The sequence below is a fragment of the Sinohyriopsis cumingii genome, chromosome 6 (assembly GCF_028554795.1).
Source record: "Sinohyriopsis cumingii isolate HCF-2022 chromosome 6, ASM2855479v2, whole genome shotgun sequence".
In the NCBI taxonomy this organism is placed as follows: domain Eukaryota; kingdom Metazoa; phylum Mollusca; class Bivalvia; order Unionida; family Unionidae; genus Sinohyriopsis; species Sinohyriopsis cumingii.
In genome coordinates this window covers 116,479,661-116,502,562 of record NC_142966.1, presented here as the reverse complement: position 1 = coordinate 116,502,562, position 22,902 = coordinate 116,479,661, and the positions used below count along the sequence as shown (strand labels likewise).

The 22,902-nt window shown below is 35.3% G+C and overlaps 2 protein-coding genes across 2 annotated transcripts in view; one reads left to right on the top strand and one right to left on the bottom strand.

Moving 5' to 3' along the window:
• LOC149797801 (rab proteins geranylgeranyltransferase component A 2-like) overlaps window positions 1-17,345 on the top strand; it is a 59,686-nt gene extending 42,341 nt beyond the window's left edge. The window contains exons 14-17 of the mRNA XM_089962776.1: window positions 1,948-2,044; window positions 2,920-3,012; window positions 4,098-4,243; window positions 13,490-17,345. Of these exons, the coding sequence (XP_089818902.1) occupies window positions 1,948-2,044; window positions 2,920-3,012; window positions 4,098-4,243; window positions 13,490-13,774 (621 nt within the window). The 3' untranslated portion in view covers window positions 13,775-17,345. The remainder of the gene's footprint in view (window positions 1-1,947; window positions 2,045-2,919; window positions 3,013-4,097; window positions 4,244-13,489) is intronic.
• Window positions 1-22,902, bottom strand: part of LOC149797800 (TBC domain-containing protein kinase-like protein) — a 185,784-nt gene that overhangs the window by 137,942 nt on the left and 24,940 nt on the right. The window lies entirely within an intron of this gene.

The following is a 22,902-nucleotide window of genomic DNA, read 5'->3' as shown; positions in this document are numbered from 1 at the left end:
CATCTTCCAGGATAAAGTTGAGTAAACAGAATAGAAAATGACATTGTAATTCACGTTTTTGTACAAATTACCTTTGCCCTCTTCCCAGGAGTTGGAGCCCAGTTAATGTCCCTTTTGTGCTTAATTTTTAATGGACAAGTAGATTTTTTTTGTTAAGTAAACTGTTATTTAAATAATAAAAACATGATCTCTTTATTAAGGTCCCTGCTGGACAAAAGTCATGGGGCAAAATGACTTGTCTTTCTCTACCTGAATAGAATAAACAGATGGGAAAATAGAGAGAAACGAATTTTGAGAGATGAAAATTAAGGATGTTCAAAGCTATCACTTAGAAAGCTGTTTTACTAAACCTATGAGCCAAGTGATATAAAAGCAAAAGAAATACTCATGAAAATTTACGAAAGTATTATCATTTTGTCTTAATCTGAATCAGCAAAAATATTGTATGAATTTTTTTGTGCAAAAGATGCTAACCTCAGAATAAATTACAATGAAAAATGGGTAACAGATACTTAAGTATAAGTACATTCTTCATACTAAAATATGTAACAAACGTGTTTCCTGTTACTAGCAATCAGTCTGTAAGCATCCACAAGAATAATAATTTGTTTTTTAATTAGGCTGCAGTTGCATGGAGCATCTTTGACTCAGACTTTATGAGTCACTTTTCTGCAGGAATCTTGTTGACTGAATCCTAATTGAAGACATAAATATCCATTGTATTGTCATAATAGTTGATTAAAAAGCATCAATGTAGTGTGTTTAATTCATTTTCAAGATTCTTATTAACAAAATAAATACACAATTTGATATTGTTCTTTGAATATTGCAAAAGGTGAAGATGTTCGCTCTTGAGAAGTCAGTTTTGGTTTTGTTCATACATATTTGGACACAATGTCAGTTAATGGGTTGACCATTTTGCCTCAATCACCCCCTTGTATAGAACCTGCTTATAGTCTTTTTATTTATAAATGATAGTTGGGAGTGCCTTTTGTAAGTGCATATTTCAAGGATTTAGTTTGAAGGCACCAACTTCACATGATTTGTGTCTAAAATGTTTGAAAAGGATAATTGTTTATGTGTAATAAACAGACAAATTGTACATATTTTATTGTTCTTCTTTTATATGAGCAAATGCATACATCGTTAATCCCCAATTTTCAGTCCATTGGTATCTTTTATTATTATTATTATTATTATTATTGCAGTTGCTATTAGTTGTTGATCAGTTAGCTGGCTGCAAATTTATAATTTATCTCTCTGTTCCTAAAATGACTGAACAATTGCACTATATATACTACCTTGAGGCTATCTATATCAGTAACTGAGAACACTTAGGAAGAGTATTATTTTAGCTTTATTTGAAGGATTATTCAGGTTTTTGTTTTTTTCTTCACTCACTGATTGAAATAGCAAATCAGTATCATTTGAAGATTTCTATTTTCATTTATGATCTTTGACAGAAGGCACATTTTCTTTTGACCTAAATATTACTTTACTTCCATCTGATACTGAAACTGTTATCCATTAAATTTCTCCAGTTCCTAGTGCCTTTAAATTACAAATAATGAATAAGAAATAATTGTATATTTCGTAGTTTTTTAATCTTACAAATGATGCAAAATTCTTAGTCACTTGGTTTTGATTTGTAGAGATCTTAATAGCTGACATTCAGTAAATTGATTTTATTTATGCACTTGAAGACATGTTTATATAGCACACATCAATACTGTCTGAATTATTTGAACATTCATAATTTGGAAGAATCATTCAAATTTATATCTTATCAGTTGGGCACTGATGAACATTTTATGTAATGCTAAAACATTTTTTTTCTCCATAAATTGTATGGATAAATTTTAATTAGTAATCAGATATTCTCCACTTCTACGTTTGTTATAATTCTTTTTATATTTGTATTAAGATTTAGACATTTTACTGTTTTAGCTTTCTATGCTGTGTCTACCCTGTCCTGATGACCCCTACAGACCAGTTCATGTCCTAGAGCTGCCTCCAGGATCCATGGCAGCACCACAGGGAATCTGTGAGTAGAGTAACACACCTAATCTCGCTGTTATGTCAGTGTGTATATCTGTTCTCATTTATTCAGTCATACTCTAGTTCTGTTAATTTGCCTAATACAGCTAATCCCTATAAAAAAATAAAAACGTTAAATGATTTCACTGCCTGTACAAGTAAGACTAATGCCCAGTTCTCTTCTGCATCATTGTGCAAGGAGAAATATACCAATGGTTTGAAAAAAAGGAAAAATGCAGGTCATATTAGAATGATACTCTATTTCTTCATCAGAATAATTGACAAGATCTATTATGTAGCCTTTGATTTATGTGTCATACCTCAAAGATGAAATGTAGAAGTTTATTCTTTCTTATTGTTGTGCAGTTTTGGCTGGTAATATATGTTATAGATTTAACATTGCTTCAGTGCTGTTGCAATAATTGTTATGACTCTAGGTCTTAAAATAAGTAACAGAATGGAAAAGAAACCAACAATTTAAGTAAAATTCAACAAACAGTATAATTCCTCTGAATACAAAGTGAGTATTGTAAATTAAATCCCAAATCACAAGTCAAGAAGTATAGAATGTTCAATGTTCCAAATGAATTCCAATGATCATTAGATCCTATGATTTATATATCATACCTTGAAGACGAACTGATCTAATGTACCAATAGTCTTTACTGTGCTGATATACCAGTGATGTAATCTATGTCATAGATTTAACATTGCTTCAGAGATTTTGCAGTATTGAACCAGTTTTATGTTTGTCCCATGTATTCCAGAGTAATTTAAGAAATGAGAAAAATACATTGGTAGGTTACATCTTATCTGTTATCAAAAGTTTGAAGTAGAAGGCAGATATAGAAATTATTAAAACATGATGTAATTATTTTTCAGATGTTTTTCATCTGACCAGACTTGCTTGTGACCATGCATCAGTAGATGATGACCTCTCATTTGCTGTCAAGACTTTGTTTCAGGAGACTGAAGGTAAAATTAGTTGCAGTCTAAGAAATGTAAAATAAAACTTTTCATTTTAACCATCCCTAAACAAAGGTCACTCAAATAGAAACCAGCATTTGTTAAGTGCTATTGACTATGTAAAAGGGCAAAACTTATCCTCAGAAATGAGACCACCTCTGAATTAGGACCATTTCTCCCTAGTCTGATCAGTTGTTGTAATTGTTTCACTGTACAGCAAATAGTAACTTCTAATTAGTAGTCCCAACCTGTACTTTATACAGATTTGGTTTTGTAATGTATTTAAGAATTTCTGATGTTGTCCAGTATTTCTTTAATTTGAAATGAGAAAAAAAACCCCAACCAATCCTTAACATTACATTGAATTGTTTCATTGTGTAAAGGAAATATATGAAAGAAATTATAGTGAAAATGCAGCAAAAGAAAACAAGAACATTATGCAGAATTTCCACATTTTTTCTGCTGTTAATATTCTGTTATATATTATGCCAAAATTGTTCTCATTTCTCATATGGCTAGGGGTTGTAGATAAAGCTAGCCATATTATTGATCAAGATTTAATGAGAAGAAAGGTTGTCAGGCTTTTAGTTTCATGGATTACCTTATTTTAAGGCAAGTAATGGTTGCAAAGTGAGCTAATATGCTGATGCATTTTAATATACAGATTTCTGTTATGTTAACATGAAAGTTATGCTGAAAGTTATGTTATGCTGAAAGTTAACATATATGGTGAAAGAAGAACAGAGTTAAGCATTTGAAAAAATAAAAACAACAAAGACCCATTACATAAATTAGACTAACTCTGATCTGTTACTCTTTAATAATGCAATATTGTATTCTTCAAGTTAAAATAAATGAATCATTATGTGCACCACAGTATGGTTTCCTTTGCATAAGCTGAGAATGTGTGTTATGAGACATCCATGTTGTGTCAGTCAGCAAATACATGATGACCTGACAAGAAATCAGTCAGCTGCAGGTTTTGTTATTTTTATAGTAAGTTTATTAAACCAAAAAACATATTTTAAAGATGCAGCAGTATTCACTTTTAACTCTTCCATGAAGGAATACTTTTTATTACTATTTTCTTTTAGATGATGACAAGCCAAAAGTTCTCTGGTCCATATACTTTAGACAGAACTACACTTCACAGATTGAACGTTGTGCTTCAGTCCCAGAGAATGTCTTCCTTATGCCTGGTCCAGGGCCTGAGATAGATGCCGACACACCAGTCAGTGTGGTAAGTTGTTATTGTGAGACAAAATTACTGTAAAAAAATGTTCAATACATTGTATCCATCCAATAAAAATAAGCTGTTATATCACAATATGGACAATTTTTGTGATTTATAACAGATACAGCTGATTTATAGCAGATACAGCTGATTTATAGCAGATACAGCTGATTTATAACAGATACAGCTGATTTAACATTTAACATTAGCATTTAAATGTGAACTGACAAAGTCACATCAGTTTATGAGATTTGTATTTAGATATGAAATGTACTCTTTATTGATCTTGACAAGGACAATGATTATTGGGGGGCAAAAAATGACAAGTATTTTATAAGCAAAAGTTTAGTATATTTAAAAGCATCACAGTCACTGGTATTGTATCACTTAGTTGATTTGAATTGGATATCACAGGAGTCCTTTGCATTACATGTACACTTAACATTATGGAAATTGCATCAAAGTGCTTGCCAATTTTTGGGTTAAAGCCTTGATTCTTTGAAGTGTATACACTTTTCTTCTTCAGATATGTTATCTGATCATAATATATTACATCCAGTACCTAGCAGAGCCAGTCCTCCCAAACTAAAAAAAAGGACAATGACTCTATCTTGTGGCTTGTTTTAGGAACAAAGGTGCTAAAAGTTTTGTCTGCTTGGCAAGGTGAAAGTCAACTAGAGTGGTCTCCCCATTGATTGATTAGAACCAAATCCCATCACTTTGTCAGTTACTAATTTCCTTTGTGCTGTATTTTGAGGGATCCAGTACTGAATTCATTAGTTCCTTTTCATATGATTAGCATATTGTTGCCATCCTAATCATTTGCCAGTAGTACTATCAACTTGGTACTGTATATGGTTCATTACTTTTATCAAGTAATTGGTCACTTACTGCATGTTGTAAGGTTATGCATGTAATTTCCATTACATTTTATTCACAGCATCCACTTCATAGTAAGTTCAGTGCAACATTTGATTGCACCTTTGCAGTGATGCTCCCAAGGCACGTTATCCCTGCAATATTTTTAAACAGATTTTTGCATTTGGAAAGCAGTGACGCACAAGAACTCCCACAAATTAGTTTCAGGTCACTCATATGAAAATGTACTCTGTGCAATATACAATTTCAGATAGCCATTCACCCATATTGTGCTGGTCATGACAAAAGTCGTAGAAATATAGCACACATTGCAATGTGTATTTTTTCATAACTGTTTAACAAGGTTTCTTCAGCTTCACATGAATGGTTGTTTAACACATTAACCCCTGGCGACGAGTTAACATGCCAGGAGGTAGTAGCCTCCTGCCGAGCTCTGTAGCATCATGGTCATGCATGATACACTAAAGTGGGTGGTATTATAGAAAGGTAGACAGGTGTAGCGCTACAATGTTACCAAATAATCTGGAATTTCTAGTTACACTACAAAATACAGAGGGAAAAACCTCATTTTTTGGACCCAATTTTTTTTTCCATCCAAAATTTGCCTGTGGTCAGAATCCGATTTTGTGTCTGGATTTTAGACTTTTTGGTCTCAGATCTAAGGCAAACTGGCATGAACTGCAAACAGACAGATGAACCTTTGCAAAAGGTAGGATAAGATGGGCATTTGGAATAAAGAGTGGTCTCAATACAAAATAATGGGTCCATTTAGCAAAAAAACCCCAAAAGAACTCCAACTCTTACCCTTCTGCTCATGTGTGAGCCAAATAGCCAATGAAAAACAATGTTTCTAACACCACTAGGCAGTATGTTATTGGAAGATCACCTGGAAGTTGGTGTTTTCAGATGTATTCAGAAATAGCTTTCAAAATATGTTTCCTACTCGAAATTCAGGCAAAAACGCCAAAACCTTCCAGGGTTTAACGTGTTAACTTCATTGGATTGTAATATCAGTCCTGTAACAAGCATTTTGTCATAGTTTGAACCTTGTATCAAGGAAGTTGTACAAATGTGTATTTTAGTATGGACTATCTAGAAGACCAATAGAGAAACCAGGGAGGGATTTTTAACCTTAAACATGAGTCCAACGTACATGCTGGATGGACAAAAACAGATGGCATGATGGTCAACCCCTCATTCAGTGGTATTTTGAAATTAAATGTTGAAAAGGCAGGCAAATGAGCCAAATTTGAAAAGACAGACAATGTTAAAGCAGATTCTACTTTTTGTTTCTTTTCTCTTCACAGTTTAGCCCTGTGGGAGCATGTGCTACAAAACCCTATAGCCTTGCAGAAAGGTTATGACAAATATAATAAATAAGACACTAAAAATAAAATTAAGAAGTAAAGCTGTTTATTTTATCAAAATATCTACGTTTGAACAAGTAGACTATGGCATTAACAGACTTGAAATCCTTATATAGCATTATGGAAACATAAATCTGGCATAGTATTCAGTAGAGAACAAAGCTTATGTTAGCGAAAAATCTTATTTTAGAGCAGAAATATCCAAAAGACAATAACTGTGAGCTGTGGAAAGTTGCACACAACAACCATAAAGAAATGTTTTTATATGTGTACCAGCTGGCAAAGCTAGTCATATATATGCCTGTTCAGATTGCAGAATGTGAAAGGGGGTTCACAGTAGAATATTCATACACAGATAAGGAACATTAGCTCAGACACAATCAACAGATTAATGCTTATACAACTAGAGGCAACAGCTTCAAAGAGTTTGTTTTCAGTAGGGGTCTTTTACAGAGTGGAGCAGAAAGAGAGAGAGATGGATATTTAAGTGTTATCTAAATATTGATCTGTGATTGTTTCCTCCTCCCTGTCCTTTTTGTTACACTCCCCCCTTATTATTATGAAAAGGGGGAAATCCCCCCTTATCTAGGGAGTATCTGTGCATTGTTCTGTTCTATTTATTTGATAGAATCAACACTGTGGAGAGTATTAAATGCATGGGATGCAAATGTTTAAAAGCGGTTGAAGACATTTACTGTAACTATCAATTGTATGGGGTGCAAATAGGGTGATACTTGCAGTATGTGCTCAAACTAGTCTGCCAAACAACTATATTAGGTGTATGAGAGAGCTAAGAACTGCACAATCTAGGATGTTGATGCCAGTGGGGATCATCCTTCAAGCCCTTTTCCGTAAATGAGAATGTTGTATCCAACGGCCACCATTATAATACATAGGGGGTTAATGATCACATTTGACTCAGTTTCTCTCCCCAAACAGCCTCTCTTTTGCAGGAAATGACATACTTATGTTGCCCTTTTTTAGACAAATCTTGAATGAATGCCTATTGAACTCAGCATCAGAGATTCCAAGATCTGCCTTCTTCCCACAGTCGTAAATGCAGTTTTTCTATTCAAGCCCAGAGAAGCTGAACCAGCATGCATGGCAAGCCCTCAAAAAGAAAAAGTCCTCAGAACAAGTGGTGGACAGAATTGCTACGTTAAGAGTTCCACCAATTTGAAAGCCTGTTATGGAAAATGTAGCTTTAACCCAGTGGCTTTTCAATGAAGCTCCTGTCATAATAAAGGGCTGCCATTCCATGATTTCAGACACATTTCCTCATATATAGGCTCAAACAAAGACCATTCCAAACTTCGTCCCAAATGGAATTTTCCTTGTGTTTAACATGGTTGAATAAGACATCCTCTAAAATGTTGTTCACATCCTCCATGACTCACCTCTTAAACACAACCTGCTTCCTAATTCTAGATGCAGCAGGATGAATCAGTGAGATATAGACCTTATCAACTGACCTGAACAATCTGCAATTCCACTATGATGGTTAGGATTTGGCCAATGTGGGTGTGTCAGAAAGCTTGCCGGTAGCTTCTCGTGGGTCGGTGGTTCTTTGCGAGTTTTTCCAGGGTTCTTCCTCCACCATTAATACTGGCTGCCATTAATAGCATATCATGTGCTGAAAAATGGCGTTAAACCCAACAACAACAACAACAACTATGATGGTTGGTTTCACTCATGATAACTCCCCATTCATTTCCTGCTCATGGAGAAGCAGTCCTTTGTCTTGAAAACAACTGTCTTCCTTGGATTTTTTGTACTTAATGCATCTACAGGATCCCAACAGGGTTTTGAAGTGGTACTAGGGCACATATTGCTGATGAGAATAGATTGCTCTTGCTTGTACCTACCACTCAGAGAAAGAACAGTTGATATTTCTGCTCAGACTTTCATCTTGGAAATGATGGTTTATTTACTTAGCCTTCCAGATGAAGTCTTTTCCCATATTGGCTAGTCAAATTAGGGCAGTTGCCACAAGCGTTACATTTGAATGCAACTGCACACTTATTATTGCCATGCTTTACTACAGTTGGTTGCATCAGGGGGCTTGAGGAACCGGACATTCACATAAATCTCTTGGAAATAAAGGTCATAGTCAATGTTTTTCATTCCACTGCAGGAAAGCTGCCCTTAATGTCAAACATTTTTGTGGCATTTGTTTGCCTTCATAAAATAGGGGAGTATCAAATTCATGAAGAAAATGAGGATCAGACCCGCACGTTTCATGGATGGGACACATCCTAGATCAATGACTGTCTCAATCTGACAAGTGATGTTTCTCCGAAGTTCTTAATGGATCCCAACCTGTTGAAACAGTTGAATTCCCAAGTCATCCAGCCTGGTGCAGATACACTTCCCCATCACACTTTGCTCTTATCAAGAAAACCCTATGCAGAAAGTAGTTCAGCACTTCAGTTGTAGAGAGGATCTCAAATGCAAGACGACTCTACACTCGGAAATCATATGAAGGGAAATGGCATTTTTATGCACACACTGATGCAGGGACAACAACATTGTTCCCTTCTGTATTTCTGCTCTACAGCTGGCAAATTTCTTTCTTTGCCTCTTCAAGGAGAAGAAATTGGCACTAACAGTGAGTAAAAGCTTCCACTTCATAATAAAGTACATCATGCAACATACAGGGATGGTCCTGGCTTTTAAAAAGCTGTCGCAAAAAAAATCGCCAACCTCAATATTTTGTCGCCAATTTTCAAAAAGTGTCGCCAAAACAAGTAGTGTACATTTTTCCAAGTGTTAATTTAGTCTATTAATGTAACAGGCAATGAAAATTACAAAAGATGGGTTAGTTAATACTTTAATTACTACAAGCATTAACAAAATGTTACAAAGTGTTACATGAAGATCCGTCGCGATTTTAGGGCTGCCCACTTGTTGAATGCAGTTTCAAAGTCTAATTTTTCACATCTGTACATGCTGATTCTCATTAAATTCTCGAGAGATGAGATGCAGAGCTTATTTCTGATGTCAGTTTTTATGAGGTTCATCATACGGAATCCACGTTCACAGTCTACAGTGCTGACAGGTGACACCAGTAGTCTCTCAGCAGCCCCCCCCCCCATGGCTAGCTTCCCAAAGCTTGTAGCGAATTGCTTCCTAACTCCCAAGAATGATCACTGAATGCTGTATAAATTTTCTCGACAAGAAAAATAGGATCTCCGTTCCCTCGAATGAAACTTACACGAGTCAACACCTGGCAATACTGGACCGTATATATAAGCATAAATTCACACCCAATTTAGGGATTCTTTCACTCCCGTATTTTGAGAAATAAATAATTATTATTAATTATGCAAAACTGTTTTTTTTGTTGTTTTTTTTTTTGCTATTTCTTGTTGCGGAGTTTAAGTCTCTGCAGCCGTAACACGAGACTGATGGCAAAAGGAAAAGATCAATGAGTAAAATGCTGCACTGGCGACAGATGTAATTGTGATTGAGATTTTTTCCATTTGTTTTGTATTTATACACAGTAGTCGGTACTTCAAAGGTTATCAGTTTTCTATGAAGGTTCAGCAAAACTATTGTATTGGTATATGTATTAAAAAAAAACAGAAGGATTAGCCATACAATTAATTATATCTGTTCTATTCGCGTCTTCTTAAGTCGGCCAGTTGTAGGTATAGTGCGGTAGCATGATTGACTGTATCGCAGCATACAGTCCTCAGCCCAGATGTCAGCATAAGCAGATTATGATGTAACAATGCACTGTAAAGATGGGGTTGTCAATAAGAACAAAGGATCGTTTGTGTAACAGATTGATTCCAATGCATTGCTTTGTCAAGTTTGTGGCTTCCTTTCGTTCTGCCTTTTAATTTATCCAGTCCAAATCCATGATTGTATGTACAAATTAAATAACCAAAAAGTATGTCGCCAAAAAAATCGCCAGATGGGATATTTTTGTCGCCAATAAGGAAAAAAAATCGCAATTTGCGACATTGGCGAAGCCCAGGACGATCCCTGACATATGTTATGATAAAAGTGTGTCTGACTTGTTGGCCGATATAGTGTTCTGCTAGAAAAATCATATTTGAGTTTTCACAAGACTTAATTTCTCTGAGTCTAAGCCTTTGTTCAGAATGTTGCTGAAGCTGCCGCCATACAAGACATGCTTCCTAATAGCCTTTGATTCAACCTGCAGGGTAAGTGACCCTTTCAGTCAATCAAAAGTTCTGCTTAGATGGTTCTGTTGATGCATGGCTAATTGTCCTTAGGGAGTTGCACCCTCTTCTGTCAAGTCCCACTCTTCTCAATGTTTTAGTAGGTACTGGATTGGGCATAAACTTTGTTGTGTCCTGTGCACAATAAAGGAGGGTTTCTGGCTTCACTTCTGGAACCCTCCAGCTCTTTCAAAGACCCCTATTTGGCTCCACCAGTCAGTGGAAGAGGTGTACACCTTTCTAAGTAATGGTGAAGTAGAGATAGTGACAAATATCCAAAGTCCAGGACTTTATTATCAGATCTTCCAAGTTTCACAATTAGAGGAAAAATTTTGATTCATTATATTTCCCTGTTGAACAAGCTTCTTCAGTAAGAGTGTTTCAGGATGGAGATTTTGGCATCTGTTAGGAACACCTGCATGCCAGAATGACTGGGCAGTCTCCGTAGATTTCCAGAATGCCTATCTTGACATCCCTGTCTTTTTTGGGAAAGGAGATCTTTAAAGTTTGGGCTTGTTCTTTCAGTTTAGCTTCCAATTTCAGATTCTTCACAAGGATGTTGGGTATAATAATGATTCATTTAGGATCCTTAAATTCACCATCCTTATATGTGCCCTTCTGAGGGAGCTGTGTCTTTGTTGTAGACAGTGACTTGTTAGGTCTAATCCCCAACCAGAAGAAGTAAGGTCAGATTCCTTCTCATAATTTTGTTTACATGATGATGTATTTTCTCACCCATCAAGTGATAGTCCATGTTTCTACCAGCAGAATTTTACAAATACTCTCTCTCTATAGAGCAAGACTGGACAAGAAGGCTTTTTGCCCCTATGTCTCTCTCTAGCCATAGACTTAGTTCCCCTTGGAAAGCTTCACAAAATGCCTCACCAGTTCTTGCTTCTAGAAAACTGGAGACCTCAAAAGGACCAATGCTCTCTTGGATCCAGATTTCATCACCATCTGAGTTTTTAGAAATATCAGGACATATTTCTGACCAAAGGTCAAATTCATGGATCAGAATCTCACTCTTACCATTACACTGATGCCTCGTATTCAGGCTGAAAGAATCTTTCCATTATATCAAAGGTCTTGAACTGTTTTCATAGGTGTCTCAGCTACATAAAAGTTTGTTGAATCATGGTCACTATGGGCAACATGCAGTCATAGCATGCCTCAGTCATCATGTGGGCACTCATGTCCCTTCTTGCTGCTTGAAAGTTGGGAATCTCCTTCCATTTGACAGCTTTAGAGATCATTCTCTCACTACAAAAGGAACATTCTTGCAGACATCTGCTCCAGATAGGGATGAGCAGTCCTGTTGGAAAGGTTTACTAGTAAAGTAATAGAGACTTTTTCATCTGTGGGGAAAGTCAGTGATGGACCTATCTGCAAAGCTCATTATCACCCACAAAAATAACATGACTTAAAACAGTACTTTGATTTCAGCAAAATATGTGACCCACAGGAATTAATTTGGTAAAATCCAGTTGGTAGTATAGTGGGACACTCTAATTTATTTTGTAGTGCAATATAAGCACCAATATTACTGATACTCAGTGAGATACATAAAACTGTCACATACATAAACTCCCAGATATATAATGAACCATAAACATGCACGCAGTGTTTTGATCTTCGAATTGAGTGCACCTACAGTATATAGTTCAGCTTCTCCTCTTGTGTACATGTGTAAATCATTTCTTTTATATTTTTGCATAAAGCTTCTTCTCTCATGTACATGTGTAAAAGATTTTCATAATGCTTCTTCTCTCATGTACTTGTGTAAATAATTTTTGTTACATTTTTTTTTCATAAATGCTTTTTGTCTTGTGTACATGTGTAAATCATTTCCATGACATTTTTTCATAATGCTGCTTGTCTTTTGAACATGTGTAAATCATTTTCATTACATTTTTTTATAATGCTTCTTGTCTTGTGTACATGTGTAAATCATTTTCATGACATTTTTTCGTAATGCTTTACCTCTCTTGTTACATTTCTTAAAGATTTTTTATTGTGTTTTGTTAAAGTTATCATTCACCATGATGTCAAAGCCATATTTAGCCTAGTAAAACTCAACTTATTTAAAAACTGACTTACACAGAGGTCCTGGAACATAACTCTTATGCATTTTGGGGAGTACTTTATAGCAGAATGTTGACCTCTGAGGGAAATAGTCTTTTGTGCTATCCTCTCTTGCCATTTTTGTACAGGGCACAATGCTATAAATAATCTTGCTGTTGGTTACAGGGCACAGTGCTATAAATAAGCTTGCCATTTTTGTTGTTGTTCTGTTGTTGTTGTAGGGTTTAATGCCATTTCAGCACATGATAGGCTATACATGGTGGCCAGTATTAATGGCGGAGGAAGAACCGGGGAAATCCCCAGAAAGAACCATCAACCCCACGAGAAGCTACTGGCAAGCTTTCTCACATACCCACATTGGCCGAATCCGAGGCCATTTTTGTACAGGGCACAATGATATAAATAAACTTGCTATTTTTGTACAGGGCAGAATGCTATAAATAATCTTGTCATTTTTATACAGGGTTCAATGCATTAAATTAGCTTGTTATTGGTGTACAACGAGATAGAACTCCAATGACATCACAATAATTCTCTTTTAACTGTTTTTCGGATGATACAGCAATGGTAAAAACATGAATGCAGACACAAAATTACACTAGAATATGCCATTATTAGAGAATTTGTTTGGAAACCATATCAGTTCACCTTAAAGTTATACACTGTTTATAATTGTTACAAAATGTATTCTCATTGAAGTGTTGGAATACATTTTTTTCTTTTAATTTATTCAGGCAAAAGACCTTTTCCACAAGCTTTACCCTGGAGAAGAATTTCTTCCAAAGGCTCCAAACCCAGAAGATATAATTTATATTGATAATGCAGAAGCATCAGCATCAGGAACTAACCAGTCAGATTTTAAGGAGCAGTCAGGTGACACTGACAAGACTCAAAACTTAGATGCCAGCAAATTACAATCCAGTGAAGTCGTTTATGCTGAACCATCCTCAAATGACCAATCAGCAGAGAGCAATGATCAGTCTGGCATTGTAGTTGACAGTTCAATTGACACAAACTGAGAAAAACACTGTGGCTAAATAATGAGAATGAAGAAGGTGTTGTAAAATGTTTACAAGGAAATTCTATGAACCATAATATTTTGTTAAATCATTTTTTAATTTAACTTTTCTTCTGATATTAAAATTAGAACTGAAGAATAAGGGATTAAATATCTCCAAAATATGGCCACCACTGTAGCCATCTTGAAAACCTTGTTATTGCTCAAGAATATCAGACTCCCATTTTGACACTGAGAACTTAAAAAGAAGTCTTACCATGGATGCCTGATTGGTAGAGCATCAGTCCATTTGAGGGACTCTTGTCTTCGAGGATAATTCAGTTTTTGACACAAGTGACTAACTATACACCAAAAAGTATGAATGAAAATTATTTGCATATATTTCTGACACTTTTATTGTTAAAAGATGCAATTTTAGCTACAGTTTTCATTAAGTTGTGTTTTACCCCACAGTAGTTATCAAGTCCAACTGCAAACAACATCAACTCTAACAGGGTTCATATGGTCTTTGAAGGTCTTTGACAGTTTGGGAAAAATGAGGTAGCATTTTCAAGGCCTTGAAAGTTTGGGAAAATTGAGCAGATAACCTTGAGGTCTTTAAAAGTCTTTGAAAATTTAAATAAACCCAAACATTTTAATTTCTTTCCATAATCACAAATAAAATTGTCCAGGGTTGTTAGATTCGGATGTATAGTCTGACTATACCAACCTGTTTGTTTGTACCCCCTACCAATTTCAATAATGAAAACCTTTAATGGGAAAAAAAGTGCAAGGAACTTAGTCAATTCATTCATTGATTTATATTTTCTAACCTGACTGTGAGTAGAGTGGCCCTAACACTGTCATCATCTGTGTATTTCATACTCAAAGGAAGTTTTCAGTATAATAGACATGTTCAATATCCATTTCCAGTTCCTGGACAAGCCCATTTTCAGCAAAGGGATGTGTACATGACAACAGATGTACATACATATGTTGTCTGCTTCTGATCTTTACAATGTCATATTAAGCAAAGAAAAAGAATGACAACAACAAATTTCCCTTTTGCATGGATTAAACAAGCAGTTTAATTTCTCTGTTTATGTGTGCAAAGGGATATAATTCCAAACTCTCAATGTTATGGTAATTTACGGAATTATCTGGCAGTTACTGAATAGGATGAACTATGTCATTATGTTGTGTGATGGAAATAAAGTAACCCATAGTGTACGCAGTATGGTGCCATGTTAGTATGGAATGTCCGTTAAGCATGAAAGGTGCATGGGATGCTAGTATTATTGCCATTCTGGTCACAGTCGGGTTATTAATTACAAATCAAATCAGTGATTCAATTCACTTAGTTCCATGCACTTTTTATCACATTAATCGTTTTTGTTATTGAAATCAGTAGGGGGGTACAAACAAATGGGAATGTATAGTCAGACTAAAGTTGAGGTTTTCCTGGTTTCTTTCTTTTGATGACCTGTTCAGTTTCATTGCCGCCACAATAACAAACAAGCATTTGTTTGGCCATCCAAAGTTTGCCTTGGCGGGTACTTCAATAACACATGCACTCTTCATCAAAGCAAGCTGGCTACACCCTTCATCAAAGGAAGTCAGCACAATAACTATTTTCAGCACGTCTTTTGTTTTCTAATTTGATGGTGTTTGTTTTTTGTAATCTTATAATTATATATGTTTTTAGGTGTTACCTAATGTTGTAAAGTGCTTAGAGCTTCTAAAGATTAGGCGTTATACAAAGTCCTCATTATTTTTTTATTATTATTATTATTATTATTATTATTATTATTATTATCACAAATAAAATTGCGTAAGGTTGTTAGATTTGGATGCAGTCAGTTTACCTGACTTCTTTCTTTTGATGAATCGTTCAATTTGATTGGATGAGTCCATCAGCTTTGGCCAGTCAAAATGTTCATATTAGTTCATGATTTTTTTTTAAACAAGACTTTTCAGCCAATTGAATTTTGGCTACATTGAACAAGCACTCAATGTAGAAACTGCGCGAAAGTAACACACGCTCGAGGATTCAAAATTTGTTCAGTCGATTAACATCTTCAGTTTTGTTTCATCTCATGTTTAAAAATGTAAGGTCTTTGCTCTTTCAACGATATCAGGCTTGAACAAGAGAAATACAAGGAATGGTTGTAAAAGGATAAAACATGTAAACGAAAGGCATTTTGTACATTGTCAGATAAGGAAAAGGGAGAAGCAAAACTCCATAGGGTCCTTAGAATTATGTGTGAGGCACCAAGAGAAGTAGAGTCCCAGTGTGATTTAATATCGACTCAGTATGGAAAATTAGTGGATGAAGTTATCCAATCAGACAATCATCCCATGATATGCTTCAATAAAACAGATGACAGCCTTGATGAAGTGTTTTATTCCATCCTTTCCAAAAGAAAGGAATATGTTGAACTTTGGTATGTTCTCCAGAAAATGTTGCTGTTGTCACATGGGCTGGCAACAGTGGAGAGAGGATTTTCTGTCAACAAATGGGTATCTGTTGAGAACCTCAACAGAGAAAGGCTCAGAGCTCAAAGGCTAATCATTGACACAATGAGAAAGCAGGTGAACCTTTGGAAATCATCATTAGCAATGAAATGATGGCATATTCCTCCTCTGCAAGATATAAGTACCATGCCTATCTGGAAGAACTTAAAGCCAAAAAGCTGCATCTTGACACTGACATTGCCAGCCTACATGCTTCCTCTGTTCAGAAGGCAGGAGAAGCAGAATTAAAAGGACTCATTGTGCTTGTTACAGAGTGAACTTTTCTTAGGAGAAGAGCAGAGGAAAAGATGACAGCGGTGGCTTCTCTTTCCAAAATGATTGAAGAGAAAAAACAGCAACTATAATAATGCATTTAAAGCAGTGCTGATGTCTGTTAGGAGAACAATTTATTTTGTATCAAATCTGATGCACAAGTTACATATTTCTGAAATAACAATGAATGTTAACCTATCTTCCAGATCATTATAAAGCAATTTTAGGAAATTAATTAGTTTGAAATTCATCATTAAACATTATTGTAGTATTTTGCATTCGTTGTTTGCTCATATAACCTGCATACAAAATGTTAGCGAAAATAGGTCTTGGAAATCTATGTTTGTGGTCTTGGAAAGTTTGGGGAAAGTCTTTAAATTTATCATTCAGAGTTCAGTATGAACCCTGTCTAATCTGTCATTGCATAATGCAATGGCAGCTCTCATTATCTGTTATTTGTTCTTCTAATTATTCCAAACAAACTGCTTAGAACTAGATTTGATAGTGGTTATGCAATGGCAGATCTTTGTGCAGTTTGTAGTTTAACTCAACTTATAAGCAAGTACAGATCATAATTGTTTTAGGTCTTTAAAAATGCTTTAATATACTTTGTTGTTGAGTCTAATTTTCTCAATTTATTTGAGATGGAGTGTGCAATATTTCTTGTATAAATTCTTAGCTTAATGTATATTTGTTAATTTTGTGAACAAGAAGTGGAAAATATTTTGTACTTTTATCATGCTGTGTTTTTCATATGCTTCAGTCTCCTAGTATTGGATCTAATAAAAGAAATTATTTTCAAATCATTTCTTAGAAGTAGTGTCATCTCATATTTGCATTAGCATGGTGAGACATTGGCATCTCTTTTCTTGCAGTGACTGCAGCAGTGTCAACACTGTTAAAGTTTGCTGTTAAATTTTCAGAAAATCAAATGTTTTCTACATTGCTTGCTTATTTAATGTATAATATTGTATAATATTACTTTATGTCTAAAGTTTGTACCCAGATGTGCTTAAAATTCTTGTTTTGCCTGGATAAGCACAAACCTTGTTGCCTTTTTATCAAGAAGGTTAAAGTTTTATGGTGAAGTTTCTGAAAGTCACATATATTCATTATCAGTGGCTGTATGTGAAACTTTGGAATAATATATATATATATATATATATATATATATATATATATATATATATATATATATATATATATATATATATATATATATATAAAGATTGTTTTCTGATATGCTGGGATGTTTGGCTTCCCGAGATCCTAACAATGATGCTCCTAGGTGAGACATTTCATTGCACATAACTGTTATTTTATTGCTATATAAGCATGATGAGACAGTTTTTTCATTGACAATGTTACATTTCTGTATTTTGATCAGATATGGTGGGATACAGTGATGCATAGATTCAGGTAAGTCATATATGTATCTGCAGAACACTTGTTTTAGTTCTAAGTTTATTAATTTCCCTTGTTGGCTCAATGATGTTGAATGGGCCCAATTCACACTTATCTATGATGTAAGAAGTAAATAATGCAGGCAGCCTTTTTTCATAGGGATGTACCCCATTATTGATATTCATGCTGAGAAGGTCTTGAATTTTGTAAAAGGGTTAGGCTTATATCAGAAATTGGACTTGTATTTTATGGATTTAACACTTTTTATGTTTGCCTTTCTTTTGCATGCCTTTTTTGTGGCACTAAATGCCTGTATACCTACCTACCTACCTACCCCCCCACACACACACATACACACACACAGACACACTAAATGTCAACTGGGAAATATATGTTTAATTCCAGATAATGGTGTCTGAAAATGAACTAGATTAATTCCAGATATCAGTTTCTGAAAATGAGCTAATTTCATTCCATATAAAGGTGTCTGAAAATGTGCTACTTCTAGATAATGGTGTCTGAAAATGAGCTACTTCCAGATAATGGTGTCTGAAAATGAGCTACCCAATAGTTTAATTTCAGAAAATGGTGTCACTGAAAATCAGCTAATTTAATTCCAGATAACAGTCTCTGAAAATGAGCTAATTGAATTCCAGATAATGGTTTTGCTGAAAATGAGTTTTTTAAATTTTAGTTATAGTGTGCCAGAAAATAGCTAGTTTAATTCTAGATAATGGTGTCTGAAAATGAGCTAGTTCCAGATAATGGTGTCTGAAAATGAGCTAGTTCCAGATTGTGTTGTTTGAAAATAAGCTAGTTTTATTCCATATAATGGTGTCACTGAAAATGAGCTAATTTAAATCATGATAACAGTGCCTAAAAATGAGCTAGTTTAATTCCAGATAACAGTGTATGAAAATTAGATTCAATTAAATCAAAATGTAATAGCTATTTTATAATGTCTGTTGTGAATTTTATTCTTGAAATTATGTTATGTACTTAAGCTTTTCCCCAGAAGTATGCAAGGTAATGATGATATATATATTTTATCAGCTGTACACCATCAGTAAATGAAATGGTGTCAATGACACTCAGTTTATGTATGATTGTGACTCAGATATTGAATTTATCAGTCTGGCATTTAAGTTATTTAAATGCAACGAATGCAGTAAGTAGTGCTCCACTTGACAAAGTTGGCAGAGTAATCCTCTCCGTCCATCCAGCTGTCAGTCAATAATTTGATTCCCACAAGACAACTTTACTGTGAATTATTGGAGTTGGTATGACCTTCACTGGGTTTGATTTCCATTATCCTATTAATTTCATTTTGTGGAGCTTTATCAGGGATTGTGGAATTTCAACTTAATTTCTTGTGCAGCTCTGCAGCATTATTTTATTAAGGTTAATTGGATTTGAACCAAATTTAAACTGGCATTATGTGATTGATTTCAGTTTTCAGCATTCATCAACATAATGACAGGAGTTATGCCCATACCCCGGACTTTGGTTTTTATAGCGTTATTGTGTAAAGAATTGCTGAGTTTCAAAAAATTTCGGATGTCTATTTATTTTAATGCCATCTTGAATGACTTTCATTTTCAGCATTCTACAGCATCATTTATACGACTTATGGCCCCTGATTTTCCTTCCTCTTAACTTTAGTTTTTGCAGCAAAACTTAAAACGCAACTCCACCATACCAAAAGAAAATCATTGTTCTAATTTTGATGCCTGAGTGACTTTTGTTTTTTCAGCCATTTGTTTATTATACCCTCAGTATCTCGGACCCTATTTGAACTATGCTCATCAAAATTGGTATGTAGATATATCTCAGATAGGGTAACTCACCAGTTGCAAAGTAGGTAACTGTTGCCTAATGTTCACACGTTACCAATTTTTTCATTTTCCAATTATCCATTCATGACACTCAATACCTTGCACCTATTTTACTTGGTGTGTGGATGGGTACGTGGGAAAGCCTGCCAGTAGCTTCTCGTGGGTCGGTGGTTCTTCCCTGGGTTTTCCAGGGTTCTTCCTCCTCCAGTTATACTGGCCGCCATGTATAGCCTATCTTGTGCTGAAAAATGTCGTTTAACCCTAGAACAACAAAAACTTGGTGTGTGGATGAATCTTAAGAAAATAACTCACCCATATCAAAATTAAGTCACTGTAACCTAATTTTCATGCAGCGTTGAATTATGAAGTTTACGATATTAGCTTTCGTAGACCTTATTTCAACCATACTTGTGTAAAATAGTATGTAGAAGATGCATAAGAAGGAAACTTAACCATTGCAAAATTATGACCCTGACCTAATTTTCAAGCTACAGTGACCTTTATATGTTCAGCCTCTTGTTTGTTTATTTAACTGCTTTACTTTTAGACTAATCAAACTTTGTTTCGAACCATCTTTCAGTCATACCGCTCCCTTGGCCTGGTGGTTAGAGCCTCCGCCTCGGACGCGGGAGGTTGCGGGTTCGAACCCCGGCCGAGTCATATCAAAGATTTATAATAATGGTACAAACAGCTGCCTCGCTTGGTGCTCAGCATTCAGAGGTTAGTATTAGAACTGGTCGGCCTGGTGTCAAGATAATGTGACTGAGTGGTACATTATGCTACATGTATGTGGCATGATGCCCCAGTGCTAGACATCACTATAAAAAAATCCAAATCTCACACACACGCAAACACAATCATTCAATCATATTTTTGTGTTGGCTAGATTGACTGCTTACATGTTACTGATGAGCCTCAAAGGTTCGTTACAATTTGTCAGACTTTGTCGCATATTTTCAGTATTGTAAAAATGACAGATAAAGGGTATATTTTATTGTACCCCATCGTTTATCTATCTTTCTCTTTTTACCCCAGCAACATGTCATACAGGATAATAAAAATTCGACCAATGTGTCAAATTTCTCAAATTCGCGAGTTCCGCAAAGTTTAACCTATTTAATTTCACAGATTCGCCATTTCATATTTTATGTGTTTTAATTTGACCACGAATTTACCCAAAAAACTTGCGGGGACTTCCCCATATGCAGTACATGTAAAACAGTTCTAGCAGCTATACAAGAATAAAGAAATTACTAACAAAGAGCTGATGTACGTTGTACATTGTGCATGACATAGGATATATATTATTAAGAGTAATATTGTTCTCTGTTTTGTTTCCTGGTGTATGATTTGATTAGGGACATTTAGGTAATTAATCTGTATTTGCTCCATAAAGCATTGAGAGGTTGGTCGGCCTGGTGTCAGGACAATGTGACTAATTAGGACATGTTACATGTCTGCGGCTGGATGTCCCAGTGCTATACATTACTATGAACTGCCACACTGCAGATATCGTAGAGATATGACTGAAACATTGTTAAAGCTACGTTAAAAATCCAACACACACACACACACACACACACACACTATTTACATTGATGATTACGGTAGACATTCAAAAAGTCAATTATACATATGAACTTAATACAGATGAGGAAGTAACAAGGTTTTATCAACAAATAAAATTACATGCAACGTTACAAAATGGTATGTAATCGGTGTTTAAAAATCTCAAGGAAGTTTATTACAGTTCTGGTCCAATAAATAAGAAGGCGATTTTTTTATTATTACGAAGTCTTATGGTTGCAAAATATTTTATACCAGCTGATCTGGGAAGTTTGGCTCGTGACAGGACTTGAAGTTGTCATACTAAGAAATACACTCGTAATAAAATTCATACACGGGCGAGAAACGGGAATAACCGAAAATGATGTTGTGTTTTATCCAGTCTAGTTTCGTGGTCAGTTCCTAAAAGGTTTTCGTAACTGTAACTTGTAGTTATTTTTTATTGGATTCTGTGTGAAGCATGGATCCATACTTGTGAAATATATACCTAGGTGGTCTTGTTAAATATCAGATCGACAGTTTTGATTTAAATAAACTAGACACAACAAGTTTTCTGGTGAAAAGCTCATGCTGATATGAAATTTCCATTCAAAGGGGTAGCAATAACAATATTTTAAGATGGCTGATATGGCGAATATATTGGATGTCCAAACGGAAACTTTGTTTTATTTAGGACCAACTTGACATCGTGAGATGTCTTTCCGTGAAAATCCCATGTCGATATGACTTTCCGTACAGGAGGTGAAACGAGCGATAAGAATTTCAAGCTGGCTGCCGTGGCAGGCATATTGGACGTCTGATTTGCACTATTTTCATTGAGGACCAATATATACCATACGAATTGAAACCCCTATGTTGATAAGACCTTCAATTCAACAGAAGTATCGTTATCAAAGTGTTAAAGATGGCTGCTTTGGCGGCCATGCTGGATATCAAGGCGGCACATTCTTAGATGACGCTTTAGTTTTGTACGTTACATAGGGTTTAATATATAAAGAAAAAGGAATTTTCAAGGTTTACCTCACTGGTTATCCTATTTATTTTAAAAAATGTCGCTTTGACTTTCCGTTCAGGAGTAATGATTATAAGATTTTTTACAATTAATGCTGTGGCGGCCATAATGTATGACTGAGTACTATAATTTTCATGTACGACCAACTAGACCTTAAGATGAATGTATAGGAATTATATAGCAGTCCACAAAGTCGTATATGAGGAGTAGCAATAATAGATGTATGCTAACGGACAGCTGGACGCCAAAAGACGGACGACAGGCCATATCATGAGCTCTTCTGGTCTATGACCAGTAAAACTGTTCCTGGGGTTGGACTTGGGAAGGGAGGAGGCTGTTGAGGAAGTTAGGGTCAAAGAGAAATGAAAGCTCCACCACTCCCTTCGAGATGAAATGGCTAATGTGTTAGTAGTTACATCTAAAAACAAATCACACGTGGGTGTCAATATTTACTTTGTTCAAGATTATTTGGCACTGTACTTCGTCTGTCCATCTATCGCTCCATCCGCTTTTTTGATTGTCTTATTAAAAGCGCAAAGCAACGTT